The sequence below is a fragment of the Gossypium raimondii genome, chromosome 1 (genome assembly GCF_025698545.1).
Source record: "Gossypium raimondii isolate GPD5lz chromosome 1, ASM2569854v1, whole genome shotgun sequence".
In the NCBI taxonomy this organism is placed as follows: Eukaryota; Viridiplantae; Streptophyta; class Magnoliopsida; order Malvales; family Malvaceae; genus Gossypium; species Gossypium raimondii.
This window is the reverse complement of record NC_068565.1, coordinates 305736-320918: the sequence shown is the minus strand read 5'-3', so window position 1 is coordinate 320918 and position 15183 is coordinate 305736. Positions and strand designations below refer to the sequence as shown.

The following is a 15183-nucleotide window of genomic DNA, read 5'->3' as shown; positions in this document are numbered from 1 at the left end:
AAATGTTACGTTTTAATCACTTATGTTAACGTGTTGTAACATTTTAGTCACTGAGCCGTTAATTGTTATTAATAATGTAATGGTAAGCTGGTGTGGCACGTTAAATCATCATTTCAAACAAAAATTTTAGGTTAAATTATACAATTGGTCTCCATATTTTTTTTCGTTTTGAGCAATTTTTTTTTCTTTTATGTTAAAAGAGATGGAAAAAGAAGGAAAATAGAGGGAGAAGCATAAAAGACTAGAAAACGGAGAAGAAAAAAAACTGCTCAAAACGAAAAAAATATGGGGATCATTTGTATAATTTAACCTGAAATTTTTGTTTGAAATGATGATTTAGCGTGCCACATCAGCTTACTGTTACATCGTTAATGGAAATTTACGGCTTAATGACTAAAATATTACAACGCATTAACGTAAGTGACTAAAACGTAACATTTTAAACATAAGTGACTAAAATGCAACCTATGAGAAACAAAAGTTACTATTTTTATAATTTACCATATATTTAATTAACATATACACAATCAACTAATGCACCGCACGAGTAAAAACAATTATGCTAACTCTGGTTACCTAAGTAGTTAGCAAACGGAAGAAATACTATCTTAATCTTCTTATAGATTGAAAATTTCAAAATTTGCACAAAAGCCCAAACAAACTAATGACCAATTGATAATACTGCATTTTCCTTTTAGAAACTCAATTAAAAATTTATATAAAATAGCTTTCTAAAATAAGCATTTCATGAGCTATCGGTAAGAAATTTAGCAATTTAAAGTGTAAGGAATTCATATTAATTACGTTTTAATTTTATTGGTATTAGTATTGTTGTTAATGTAAAAGGTCGTGAGTTTGAGTGCGTTGAAACGCATTATCCTCTTATTTAAGAGTTGTGGAGAGACTACGGGTAATTCTAGATATTATATAAAAAAGTATATATGTTAAGAACTTATAATGAAATTAATGTTGAAATATATATATATATATATAAAATTCAATAATTTATTAAAAACATAACAATATTGTAATAAATTCAATATTTTGAAATACTTCACATTATAACTCCCCAACTCTCTGTTTAGAGAAACTCATCAATTTCGAATCAAAAATCAATTAGCAATTTTTTTAAATTTAAGCTTAATTTGAAATGAATATAAATTTATTTTCATTTGATTTTGAACCAAATCGATAATTTTCTATTCAAATTAGACCTATTAATAAATTGGAAAAAACAGGCTATATGATCAATTAGGAAGTTTTTTTTTTCCTTTGAGAAATTCATTTAACCTTTTGAATGGACAAGAGGAGTTTAGACGATCATGGGGATATCAATTTTTATCTTTTTCCTTCCCCCAAAATCAAAAAGAAAAATTCAAAGCAATCCATATTTGTAGAAAAATAAATCATTAATAAAAAAACCTTTTAGGTTACCTATTTCCTAAACACAAAATTTCATATAAAATCCCCAGAAACATATAGAGGTTTTCATACATTCGAATAATGGAGAATCAAAGTGAAAAGAGGCACTTTGACATGGGATCTTTGAGGAACAATCTTCCACAAAAGTAATTTTTTTTCTTTTTTCTTTTTATATCTAATTATTATTTTTTATGAATATTTTTATTCGGTAATTTTGATTCAACTATACTCTAAACAGGCCAGGATTATCAATGTATTATTCCGGAAAATCTCAATCATTTACGTGCATTTTAGATGTTCGTAACGTCGAGGATCTGAAAAAACAAGAACATCCCAATGCTAAGAAAAGAAAGAAATATCCAAAAACAAAGGAAATGCATCATCATCACCATCACTATATGCCTTATCCATGTCAAAGAGTATCCAGTAGAGCGCATTGCAATTCACCTTACATCGGCATTTAATTTATGTTTCTCGAACTCTGGTTAAATATAATCTAATTTTTTACACACTCATATTGGAATATATATATTAAACACGAGCATGGATAACATAAAAAGTATATATATATATATACTATTATCAGGTTATGTACATTAGTTATATACGTGCTGATTTTAAGGGTTTGTTTTTCATTGCAATTTAAGAAATTACTGATTCGATTAGTAATATTTCGTATTAACTTATGCGCTTACTAAATTATTTCATAACTTATAAATTCGGGTATAGGATGAATAGCGTTATTTAATTCAAATTGGATTAAATCACAATAAAAATAATTTTAATGAACTTAAGTTTTTTTTTTTTTTTTTGAATAAAATCTCAGGCTTTTTAAGTGTAATTTTTATTTAGGTCGAATAAGTAAAGATCGATACAACAACAGAAGTTTAAAATATAAATCAAAGCTAACAATAATAGTATTTGTTTTAAGGTGGGTTTCGATAAGCGGTGAGGTGCGTTTAGCTTATTTTTTGTCTCACGCGATAGTATTTAATCTCATTACCAACGTTGTTTTTATACTGACCGTAGGTAAACGCACTGCTTATCCAAACCTATCATTAAATAATAGAGGGATAGATTGCCAAATGAAGATGGTCACAAATCACTAAGCACAATTGCACAAACGACAATGACAAAAAATAATGAGATTAGTCGATTGAATCTTAGTTCGATTGGTATTAATATTGTTGTCAGTATAGAAGGACTTGAGTTCGAGTGTGTTGAAGTGTATTATTATCTTATTTAAGGGTTAGAGAAGAGTTATGAAAAATTTTAAACATGATATCAAAAAGAAAAAAATATTGTAAATATTTATAGTGAAATTAATGTTAAAAAACACGATTAAACCGAATAAGAAATCAACTCTTGCTCAAACAACAAAAACCAACATTAGTTCTAAGTCCATAGGATGTGACTCACAATTTTAAGCATAAAATTGATAGATATATTTTAACCACTTATATATTATTCGATTTTATTCATATTAAATTATGCGATTCAATATGTGAATTATAAATTTATATTTATAAAAGAATTTGGTAAAAGGAATATATGTATAAATGAATTGTAGATTTAAAACAAAAAAAATCTTTTTACAAAGGAGCAGTTTTTGCACAATAATTTATTTAAGTTTTAATTTTTTGGTATCCTTCACATAAAATTTACAAAATAATTAGGTAAAAATACATAAAAATTAATTTTAGATTTAAAAGTATAGTTTTACTTTATAAAAGCTAGCAACTTTTATACAATAATTTATTTTAAGTTTTCCTTAGCATTCTTTAGGTCCATTTATGATTTAAATTTAAGATTCGTAATTGTTTATTTCAATAATGTTAATTTTAAGGTTTGGACAAGTGTTCCTCTTTAAAATGTAATCTGTTTTATTACTACACTCAACATTTATTAATTTTTAAAGTTTTTATACTAAAATACTAAAAAATTTTAAAACAATATTTGTTATTTTATAAAAACACTTTTAATCAATTTCTTGTTTTATTCATCTTTTGTCAATTTTGGACCAATGTTTTAATATTGAAATAGCGGTTGAATCAATTAAATTATTAATTTTGATTCAATAATTTTAATCATTGGTTTAGTAATAATTAAATAAATGGTAAAATTTTATAAAAATAATAACAATTTTAAAAATTATGAAATTAATTTAATTGATTGAATTGTTGATTTTTTTTCAATTTCTTATTTTATATCGTTTTTAAATAATTTACTCAAAAACTGATTTAATTTTTATATTCGAATCAATTTGATGCAATAAAGTCCAATTTAATAAAATAATAAGTCAAAACAAATTTATCTGGTGCAAAAGTCAACACTTGTATACCACCCCATCCACACGATACACCGACATCACCACTATCAAATCAATTTCCTTTTTTATTGCCCTTTTACATACTCATTATTCATTAAACTTTCGATATAAAAAAAATCTTGTAATGAATTTTCTATATAACAACAGAGTGAAGAACAGCACTTTGTAAAAATAAATCTGGTTGCACCAAATCTCAAACTCCCATATCCGCATGACGTGAAACGTCACCGCATCCACACGCTCCTTCCCAAATCTAATCACCCGATGACGTGGATCCTCACTTATCCTTCATTTTTTACTTTCCTTAAAACCCTCAAACTTTTACTTAATTCCAATTTTGTCCCTTTAAAAACCCATCCAACGCAGATTAAACCCCCAAAATCACTGTATCACCATACCTCCGAGAAACACTGAATCTAAACTCCCCGCCAAAACAGAAAGTAAATAAAAATTTTAAATAATTAGTATGATATTTTGAAAATTTTCTTTTTGTGTCATTTTAAAATCTCTGTTTATCTGAAGAAAATTGCTTCGCCATGGCCAAAGGCAAAGCTCCAAGGAGAACTCTCGATTCTTATACACTCAGGAACATCAACAAAACAATTAAAGGTAAGACTAAAGAACTAAGATGATGAGCTTTTATTCCCCTCCCCCCCCCCTTTTTGTGTGTGTGTTTTAAAAGTTGTGGCGGTGATTGATAGCGGGAGATTGTGTGTTGATGCGACCGGCGGAGCGATCGAAACCGCAATACGTGGCGAGAATCGAACGGATCGAGGCGGACGCACGTGGTGGAAACGTGAAGGTGCACGTGAGGTGGTATTATCGGCCGGAGGAGTCGATCGGAGGGAGGAGACAGTTCCATGGTTCTAAGGAGGTTTTCTTGTCTGATCATTACGATGTGCAAAGCGCTGATACGATCGAAGCGAAGTGTACGGTCCATAGCTTCAAAAGCTATACAAAGCTTGACGCCGTTGGAAACGACGATTTCTTCTGTCGTTTCGAATACAATTCCGCCACCGGTGCTTTCAACCCCGATCGCGTCGCCGTGTACGTTCCCTCTTCTTCTTCCATTAATTTTTACTTTTAATTCATGACCTGATTTCTGAGTGGATACTTATTAATTTGGTTCACACATTATAACTAGTGACTTAATGATAATTTTTTGGTGAATTTTGTCTAATGATGTTTTGATTACTTAATCCCTCGACTAAGATTAGGTTCATACATTGACTAAAAGGAAATGATTAAAGTTTTCTATGCTTAGTTTTTTGGTTAATTTATGTTTAGAACAGTTATAGGTTATATTTTGAGCTCCGTTTGTTCTGATTTCTTTTAATTTTTAGGTTTAGGCAAGAAAAATTTAAGAAATGTTGATCCTTAGCATGCATATTTAGATACGATCTTACGAGTTTGATGTTTGGGGAGAATGTTAAATATTAATTTGCTAATTGTCGTTCATTCAATAAATACATTTATTTTCTTTAAATTCAAATATGTTAGGTTGTTAAAATAAAAGTTCTACTTAAATGTCACAGTTATTGCAAATGTAAATTAAAATTGAACTTAATGTGGGCAGTTATTGCAAATGTGAGATGCCTTACAATCCTGATGATCTTATGGTTCAGTGTGAAGGTTGCAGTGACTGGTAAGTTGGATGCTTGGGAATATTTCCATAATACCTTTTTAGCTACTATTGTTTTCTTGAAATATATATATAGAGTTTTGGCTTTTATTTCTCTTATTAATATTTGAATATATCTAAACTTGAGTAAGAAAATATGCTTGCGAGTATGAATATATTACCCTCCAATATTTTTGGGCTGCTGTGAAAACATCGGATTCCATAATATTAAAATCCAATTCAAAATTTTCATCCAATTTAGCATTTCTTTGCTTCGTTTGTGCTACGTTTTTCTGAGTATTATTATTTTCATTAAGTAATAAATTAATTTAAATTAGTAATATTTAGTTACTCTCATGATTTACTTTTGGTAAAAGGAAGAAAACTTTTGCTTAAAGTGGTCTTATTTTTACAAAAATTTTTACTCATCCTTCTAATTTCAAATTTAAATTTATTATAATTATTTTTTAATTTAAGTCTATCTATTTTAATACATGTGTATTAAATAAGCGTTTTCCTTATGTTATTATACTAATAACCAAATGTAACCTTAATATTTATCTTCTATGCAATAATAAGATCACGAGAAATGATTGTATAGAACAATTACATTACGTATATTATTTTCACTCAAATCACATTAAATAATCAAAACTGTATGAAAAGTTAGCCGAATCATAAATGCTTTGGCTGAATACTTTTAATTACGAATATGATTTATTAATGATTCAGTTGACTTTCCATATAATTTTAATTACATGATTTAAGTGGAAATAATATATGCTGACGCAATATCACTGCTTTGTACGGCTCCTTCTCCAAGATGACTATAATGGATTTTGATTTTGATTGTGTTAGTATTTTTCTCATGTTATTACATTAATAACCAAATTTAGTAGCTGACATAAATTTTCTTAATTTAATTACTTGTGTGACGTATTAATGATTTAGTTACATTTTCATATAATTTTAATTACGGGACATGATACGTCGATGTAGTATCATTGCTTCATTGTGTTTACTCAACATTTCCACCTATTTATTCTACACTATAATTGAAAGGCTCCTTTATTAACACTTAAATTTATGTAGTATGTGGGAATGCACTTTTGATTCAGGTTTCACCCTGCTTGTATAGAAATGACAGCAGAAGAGGTGAAATTACTCGATCACTATTTTTGTGAAACTTGTTTATCCGATGATCCGAAGAAGTTGCAGAATTCCCTTGCCTCTTCCGTAGACTTGGATACAAAGGTAGCAATTTCCTAATTCCTTCTAGTCTTATAATTTTTTTTGGTTAAAATATCCCATAAGTCCTTTTACTCTTCACAAATTTAAAAATTAATCCTTATTTTGAAATTTGGTTAAAATATGCCATAAATCCTTAAATTTAAAATTTAAGTCCTACTTTTCATATTTCAAAATTTAAATCCAACTGTTAACACGGTTAAATTTGTCTGTGTTGCATTTTGATGATAGCCATGTAATTACAAAAATAGTATTAACAGTTGGACTTGAGTTTTGAAATCTGAAAAGTAGAGGAATTAAATGTCTAGAAATAAAAGCACAAGGACTAAATTTCAAATTTATGAAGATTATGTGGACTTATGACATATTTTAACCATTTCCTTTTTTTTAAGTATCAGATTCAAATACCATGTCTAGTAAGTGTGAAAAATATGATCTTTCGATACTTACACTTAACCTAGACCAAAGGGAAAGAGTGTATAAAGAGAATGTATCATGTCGTTGAACATTGTTAGGGATTGTAGGGTTAACAATTTCGACCAAACTTTATCAATTTGAACCCAAATCGATTCTGATTCTATTTGAACATAAAAGTCAACGGCTTGAATATGGGTTCAACCCAAACTTGAAAAAATTCTAGCTAGAATAACCCAAACTAGTAATTCAAAATGAGTTGAACTTGAATTGAATTTAACCCAACTCATAATGACTCATCCTAGAAACATCTCCTCAAGCCCTAATGATATCAATCCAAAATAAAATGTTTCGAAACATGAATTGACTAGTTTTAGACCTAATGGATAGCGCAATTTAGAGATTTAAATGAGATATTGATGCTCTATTAAATAGATACCTCTTTGAACTCATCATTGAGTTGGATTAAAGTTCAATAATACTTACTTTTGACGTTTCACGGGCCTTATTTTCATTTTTAATAATTTCATATTATCAAATTGCATTATTGGCCTTAATATATGTTATTAACCTTAAGCTTATTATCGAGTTGAGCCCGAGCTTGAATATATACAAACTTAATTGAGCTTGAGTTTTGAGGTTAAATATGGAAATTGAAAAATGAGCCTAGTAAAACTCAAGCTCAAGTAACTTGATTATATCTTGAGTTGAGTTAGAGCTTAAAAATAGATGTGCAATCAAGCTTAAGTATCTAACTCTAAATTTCGAGATTGAGTTTACCAATATTTGAGCTCGGTTTAACTTAATTATACCTGCAGATCTACATGAAATGATTTTAGTATTAGTAGTTTAGTTACTACGTATTTGTTATTAACCTTTAAACATCAACATTGTGACTTAGGTGGATGCAAAAAAACGACGACGGAGGTGAAAAAGAAAGTACATAAACCTAGTGTTTTAGTTGAGATACGATAGTTTTAATTTTTACCACGATGGTTGAGTTTGAGACTGACTTAGCCGGTTTGAAAACCTCAATGGTTTTTTTTTTTTTTTTATGCGATATGTATGTATCTGGTTTGTAAATTAAGGTTGTATTGTATGTAAAATAAAACTTCACCGTTTCTACCTTTGGTGCAGACGTGCAGTGATTATATGTCGAAGTTCAAATTTCGCATTCTTTACCGAGGCAAGGATTTAACATCTGAGGAGAGAGAAGAAAAATACAAAGTGATTTTTTTTAAATAAATTAAAATTAAATGCAATAACTAAAAGTTTATATTTTATAATATTATAATTTTTTAATTTTACTGGGTTGGTTTTAATATAGTTAATCAAGCGATGATATAGATGCCCATTGATGTCATATATTCAAATTAAAAGTGCTCATGGGCAAGTCGAGCTAAACCTAAGCATAATATTAACATATTTTATATTTACCTAAGTCCGACTCGACCTGAAATATGAACACTAAACCCTAAACTAGATCCATGAATAATTCAAATATGTACATGCACGATATATTTCAAAGAGGTGCTTTCATTTTATCGAACTTGTCACCTCAATAACTCAACTTTTCACAAAGTTGAGAGTAAGAATAATACCGATTTGTTAAGGGATTCATCAGTTTGAAAACTTCTCCAAAAAGAATGAAAATGCATCAAGAAATTAGGTTAATCAAACCGTAGGATAGATGCCCATTGATGTTGTTTAAAAGCATGGATTTAAATGCTACCTAGCGTGAATGTTCACATCCCCTTGGTAAGTGATCACATGGTCCATCTTGACAAGGCACTCCCACTTTACTAAATCTGCCATTATAGGCACTGGGGATCCCCGACGAATGACAGGTTGAAGACTTACCGGAAAGGCCCATCAACATATATCTAAATTTTTATATCACTTGTTGAATTAGTCTAAACTTGTTTTCATTAACACCTGAGCCCAACGATTAATATAAGACGATAAGAGTAACTACCATATTACCTCTTAAGATACACCTAAGCACAACAAACATAGTACGCGATAAATGAATGAATAACTAATGACTGTTTTTGGACCCACAATCAATCACAAATAATAAAAAGAAATCAAATTCATAACAATGTAATTCTACAATTTTTGGCGCGGTGGCTAAAATTACAGAAAGAAGCAGAGCATAAACTAATCTACATGCTTTTCATCCCCCCCCCCCCATCTGGTCTACCCCAAGTTTGTAGCAATTGGGCCTTTCTCCCCCCTAAATTTCCTCAACATGTAATTAAAAGAAAAATATAATGAACTAAAAATTTGAGTCGAACAATGATCACACGGCTTACTCATCAATGGCAGACAATGAAACATAGGAACAATTCAATACTCAAATGAAATAAACAAAGAATGATCAAACTGAGCGAATAAAGCCGATTTTCCTTGTTCAATTTAATGCATCTATATGATGTATGTGTTTGAGAGTTTTTTTTACCTTATATCGTTGTATAATGTTTATATATTGCCTTTATAACTTGTTTTTGCTCTCTTCCATACTATAACGACGCCGTACAGGTCTGCTGAAGCCAAAAAGTTCTCCCCGTGATTCCAAGCTACTACTAAAACCGGAAAACGATGACCCTGCGGACATCAATTACTCAAATTGTTAACAGTACATTAGCAAAGAAGTTTCGAACAAGTTATCCACTAGTACTCGAGAGAGTATAACCTGCAGCTTATTTACACATGTATGTTTCGGTCGAGTTAAATCATAGAAATAGACATTTGAATCCTCGCTCCCAGCAACTTCACAGCACGAAACAACATAATGTCAGAAATGATATACATGATTTGAGAATGAAGTCGTATTGTAAGTAGGGGTGTAATTGAGCCGAGCCCGAATATTGTCCAGCTCAAGCTCGATACTCGGGCCGAGCTCAATTGAACATCTACTTTTAAGCTCAAGCTCAATTAAGCACGTTTACCAATTTTTGTACTCAAGCTTGAGCTCGGCTCGATAACTAAGCTTAAAGTTAATGATATGCATTAAGGGTAATATAACAAGCTCGATAAGGCTTGCGAGCCGTTCAAGTCAAGTATTATTAAGCTCGAATTCGGCTTGACTGATAGCTTGAGCTCACTTGATAAGTACCGAATAGAGTTAAAAAAAATTTCGAGTCAAACTCGAATAATTTGCGAGCACCAGTATTTCATTTACATCCGTACTTGTAAGTGGCAATTAAGTTGGGAGATACAAACCTATATATTCTCCCTTATTGAGGGAAAGCAGAGGGCAGAAGGATGCTCGAATACTGTGTATTCTCGGAGTTAATTTAAGTGAGCAACGCAGGGTCAAATAACCTTCTACTTCCAAAGCAACACTGCAATGCGAGCATACTATTTCAGTTACATGACATAAAGACTGGAAGTAGAAGGCATAGTGTTCTTAACGAACCTAAAGAAAGAAAGACTTCCATCTTTAGTGCATGTCAGCAACACTGGGCCACCAGCCAGTAACGAGAAACTTCGGTACTGCACGGTTGTGATCGGAAATTTCTGTTTACTGCTACTTCTATAACGATGAGAACGGGATAACGCACCTGTGTGGGAGTCCATAGTTACAGAGTATATACATCCCTACAAATGTTATCTCGTTAGAAACTTCCTGTAAAGACTATTAACAAATTTCTTTGATTCTCCGATTACGATATCGACACATGGAAAGATACCTGTGCATCACCACAGAAAATGAGATGACCCGTATGATCATGGTCCATTGAGGTAACCTCACTATCGAAGATGGATTTGGCAATAACTCTCCCCGTGCTGAAATTGAACACCTGGTGTACAGAAAAAAAAGGAAGCTATCAATTAAATGATGGAACCGATTGAAGTAGATAAGTATATGCAGTTTTAGTTGCTGTGGACAACTGACAGAAGTTTAGATTCCTAATTTTTGAAAGCGTAAATACGAGAGCTTAGAAAATTCAAACACATACAGATGTACAACTAAGTACAAAGTGAATGAAGATTAAAATATATGGAAGCAGCCAACTGGCTATTTCATCATGGATTTTTAAACAGGCAGAGGCCTGTCTCGTACCACAAGCTAAACATCAAAATTCACAAAACAAATCAGTGAGAAAGAAGCAATGCATTTTGCTAACATATCTAGACTCTGAATGTGATGATTATAATCTTCACAATTTAACATATTAAATCAACTGCAGTAATTGCTCATTAAGTTGACTTGAGATTATCAACGGGTTATTTTCCACTTTGTTGTCAAGAGCTATAAATTGAGAAAGCAAAGACTTGCAGTACTTACAGTAATCTCTTTATTTGCATTGCCAACTGAAAGGAAGTTGTTATTTACCTGTGGCCAAGAAATGAAAATATAAAAACAATTTAGTAGACAGTTAAACCCGAACTAAACTTAAAGATACACATTATAGTTACATTAGACAGAACGATTTCGTTGCGGCCTCAATTAAAATTAGGTTGGAACAGAATTTGTTTCAAGATTATGGCAGATAAAAAGAAAATGCAGAATAAATAACCATATAAAATTTCCTTGGCCTGAATGAGACGACTTATTAATGCTGATGATATGTACTCACAGGATGAAAGCGAATACACAATTGTGGAGAGACTCCATATATTACTCGTATGCAAAGGCCTTTTGATAATTCCCATACTCGCACAGTCTTATCTGCTGATGATGATGCAATATATTGATTGTTTGAAGAGAAGTCAAAATCTGAGAATAATCAGAAACATAATTAATAAAAACTAGATACAAATCATCGTTATCAAAATAAAATTCAATCCTAGTTACTGATATCTAGAAATTTAATACGAATAACAATAATGTAGTATGCAAATTAGCATCCATTTTAAATAAAAAAAGTTATGTATGTAAAGTTTTTTCCTTATGTTATTACACGAGTAATCAAACAAGTATTAATGAGTGTAAACTAGCATTCATTTTCTATCAAGTGAATATCTATACCTAAAATCATGCCGATCTAGTTCAATTTCCAAAGAAACTCCAAAAATAAAATAAAGGAAGTCAAATGGAGCAAGTAACCCACACATGAAGTTGACCATGATCTCAGTAAATGAAAGACATTAGCAGGCAGCACAGATACATATACTTTAGTCTAAGTTATAAGAAAGACTACAGATACAATACCAGTAAATCCAACCTGTGACATCTTTTGAATGCCCTTTTAATTGATTGATAACTGTAGGGGGGTCAGAGACATTGCAAACTGTTAAAGTCCCATCTGAAGCCCCATATGCAAGTAGATCAGAACTCATGTGCCCGAACTTCAAAACCGTAACTACATATAAGACCAGTGATCGCTTCAGTTTTAAAAGATTGAAATTCACTGCTCAAAATAGCATGACAGAGAAGAAACTACTGTAGATTGCATTCAAGATTTACAATAAAGGTACCAGCTGATTTGCACTGATCAAAGATGCAGTGCATTCCTACAAAAGAATATGCAGGTTCAACTCCTTGTCCACGTGGGTGATCACTATCACTAATGCTAGAGCTGAAACTTGTTCTATGGTTTGAAGCCAGAGCACCACTCCGTAAATCCTGCAAGGAAAAGTATTAAACTCTTCTATGTCTTTTAAAAGCCTGTATATATCAAGGTTGAAGTCTTATATTAACTGCAAGATTAGAACATACAAGTTTCAAGCTCTTGGCATGCAGGAAATCCCTTTATAATGGGAAAGAAAATATTCTGTTCTTTCATTTCATCATCAAGAACATGATGAATAAGTTGTCTTGGAAAGTGATCAAAACAATTAGAAAATGAACAGGAACTATTCAATGAATTCAGACAGCAATGCGCAATGCAAACTAAGAATATAATCACATACCCTAATTGATTGAAAGTACCAATTGCGTAACAAATGTTGTACCTACCTTGCTTGAGCTCCAGCTTTCCACCTCGGACAAACGCGAGAGTGGACTTGAAGTTAACATCCATCGCCCACTGATGCATCAACCAGTAAATTACCCTGATGTCAGAATTGTATAAAAACATAAAACTTTAAAATAGAACTCACAAAATTAGCAGTTGATTGTTCATAAAACATCTTTAACCCTAACCATTCATCCAATCTAACAAATGCAACTGCGATTGGTACTTTCATAGCCTCATTTCGTGAAGCAAATGATCATGGGGGTAATATTTGATGAACTGATTGTGTATAATTCTATATACTATCAGTAAACCAGAAGATTCCACATAATTAGAAATAAAAATAAGTGAATTTAATTTTAAATTTTTTTATGATCTGCATATATTACATGCAGTTAGTGCATCAAATATAACTCCATAAACAAATGTTAAAAATAATGCAAGTTCTGGATAATTAAGGTACCTGTTTCCAGGAGTGCTTGGATAGCTTGGTATTTGTGAATTTTCCCAGTTTCTAGGCCTACGAATGTAATTTCGATAGGCCACATAACCTTTTCCATTACATCTCCAATCCTTCACATCAATCAACGAATAAAGATAAATTTAAACAAAACATAAATAAAAGCTACAAACTCTTGCTTACCGCTTCTTTGTAAATGAAATGGAAGGTTAATAAACCCTAGAATGAAGTGAAAACATGGAAAATCGGTGAATGCAAAATGAAATTAGAAAAAACAACTTGTTTTGCTTTGTGTTTCAACAAAGAAATGAACCTAAAACCTTCCGTTCCAATACAAACAAGTAGAATACTGAACCCGCATTATTGGCTCCATAATTCCCCTAAAACTAGCTCAAAATCATACTAGTCAACAATTCAAAACTCAGATCCGCAGGTAAAACCTACAAATAAAAGCTTACAAGTCGGCGATGAACACCGGACTCAGCTTTGCGAGCGAGTAGAAATCGCCGAACACCGATTGAATCGAGATCTGAATCGGAACTCGCCGGTTGAAGCAAGCAACTGAAAATTTCCGGATCTTTCACATTCGCTTTCTTTACAGTGACTTTAATCATATCCTTACCGGTACCGTTGATAGTACAGCCGTTATTAGTCACAGCTTCGGTGGCTCCGCCGTCTTTGGAGCAGTTGTTCATGCTCGTAACTTCCGCCATTCTATTAAACTTGCTGACGCCGCTTCATCAAAGACCGTTCTCTGCCTTCGGGTTTAAGCTGGGGGATAAGGAGTATATACGTATATACTCAAAAATCAAAACACAATAAGCGAAGACCTTTTTGGCGCTTTGTGATGTGGAAAACTGAAATTAATGCTTTGAAATTTGGAATTGGATCTGAAAATCAAATCAATCCAAAATCAAAATGAAACTGAGAGAAACCAAGGAAGTTAAGCTTTTTTACTAGTTTGCCCTTTATATACCCGCCCCCATTAAAAAACTACCCACTTCGCTCCCTTTTTTTAACTTTATATGTACATTAGCTGATTTAGCTCTACGTATATTTCTAATCCTTAATACTTTTCAATTTTTAAAATATTAAATTTATTAAATTAAATTTTATTATTTTAAAATTTTATTCAGTAAATAAATTACTGTGTAATGCCATGTTAACTTCTATGAAAATCTATATTATTTCACTTAATAGATTTAATAGTTATTATTTAATTCATAAATAAAGTTTTAATATTAAAAATATAAAATTAAAATTAATAAATACAAAAATTAAAATTGATCAAAGTAAAATAAAACCAAATTGATAAGGCATAGTATAAGAACTAAAATTAATAAATTCAAATAAATCAAATTAAAATACAACTAAATAAAAAATGTATGCCTAGTATAGAGATTAACAGTGCGTTTGGTTCGCTGTAATGGAATAGAGGCGTAATGGAATAGAGGCGTAATAGGTAATTCTTTTGTTTGGTTGAATGTAATGGAATAGAGCGTAATGGTATTCTTGTGTTTGGTTGAATGGAATAGAGGTGTAATAGCATAAGGAAAAAAGTTAAAATGACTAGAATACCCTTAGCGAAATTTTTTAAAGTAGATGATTATTGTTATTGTTATTAAATTTTAATAAGATTATTAATATAAATAATAAATAATTTAATCATATTTTAACATAATTGTTATAAAATATAATTTAATAAAATATATAATTTAATAAAATTGTTAATAAATATTCTTATATAAATTTACTAATAAAATCATAATATATAATACTAAAA

At 30.9% G+C, this 15183-nt stretch overlaps 2 protein-coding genes across 5 annotated transcripts; one reads left to right on the top strand and one right to left on the bottom strand.

Annotated features, from left to right (window-relative positions):
- The first annotated feature begins 4128 nt into the window (after positions 1–4128).
- LOC105772979 (chromatin remodeling protein SHL) lies at positions 4129–8336 on the top strand. Of its 3 annotated transcripts, none has more exons than XM_012594522.2 (5): positions 4129–4360; positions 4453–4798; positions 5328–5396; positions 6491–6626; positions 8172–8336. In XM_012594522.2, the coding sequence occupies exons 1-5, from the start codon at positions 4288–4290 to the stop codon at positions 8277–8279; spliced, it is 732 nt and encodes a 243-aa protein (XP_012449976.2). In that variant the 5' UTR covers positions 4129–4287; the 3' UTR covers positions 8280–8336. The 3 variants fall into 3 exon arrangements, with proteins under 3 accessions (XP_012449976.2, XP_012449979.1, XP_052484828.1); XM_012594525.2 differs by lacking the exon at positions 8172–8336 and adding an exon at positions 7936–8159 and having other exon boundaries at positions 4137–4360; XM_052628868.1 differs by lacking the exon at positions 8172–8336 and having other exon boundaries at positions 4137–4360; positions 6465–6625.
- On the bottom strand, positions 7963–14372 carry LOC105772969 (uncharacterized). Of its 2 annotated transcripts, XM_052628864.1 has the most exons (13): positions 13859–14372; positions 13404–13513; positions 12943–13012; positions 12462–12609; positions 12209–12346; positions 11621–11760; positions 11329–11376; positions 10730–10840; positions 10456–10637; positions 10260–10381; positions 9730–9806; positions 9496–9641; positions 7963–8235 (listed from the first exon to the last, which is right to left on the bottom strand). In XM_052628864.1, the coding sequence occupies exons 1-12, from the start codon at positions 14111–14113 to the stop codon at positions 9516–9518; spliced, it is 1527 nt and encodes a 508-aa protein (XP_052484824.1). In that variant the 5' UTR covers positions 14114–14372; the 3' UTR covers positions 7963–8235; positions 9496–9515. The 2 variants fall into 2 exon arrangements, with proteins under 2 accessions (XP_052484824.1, XP_012449963.1); XM_012594509.2 differs by lacking the exon at positions 7963–8235 and having other exon boundaries at positions 9077–9641.
- Positions 14373–15183: the final 811 nt, after the last annotated feature.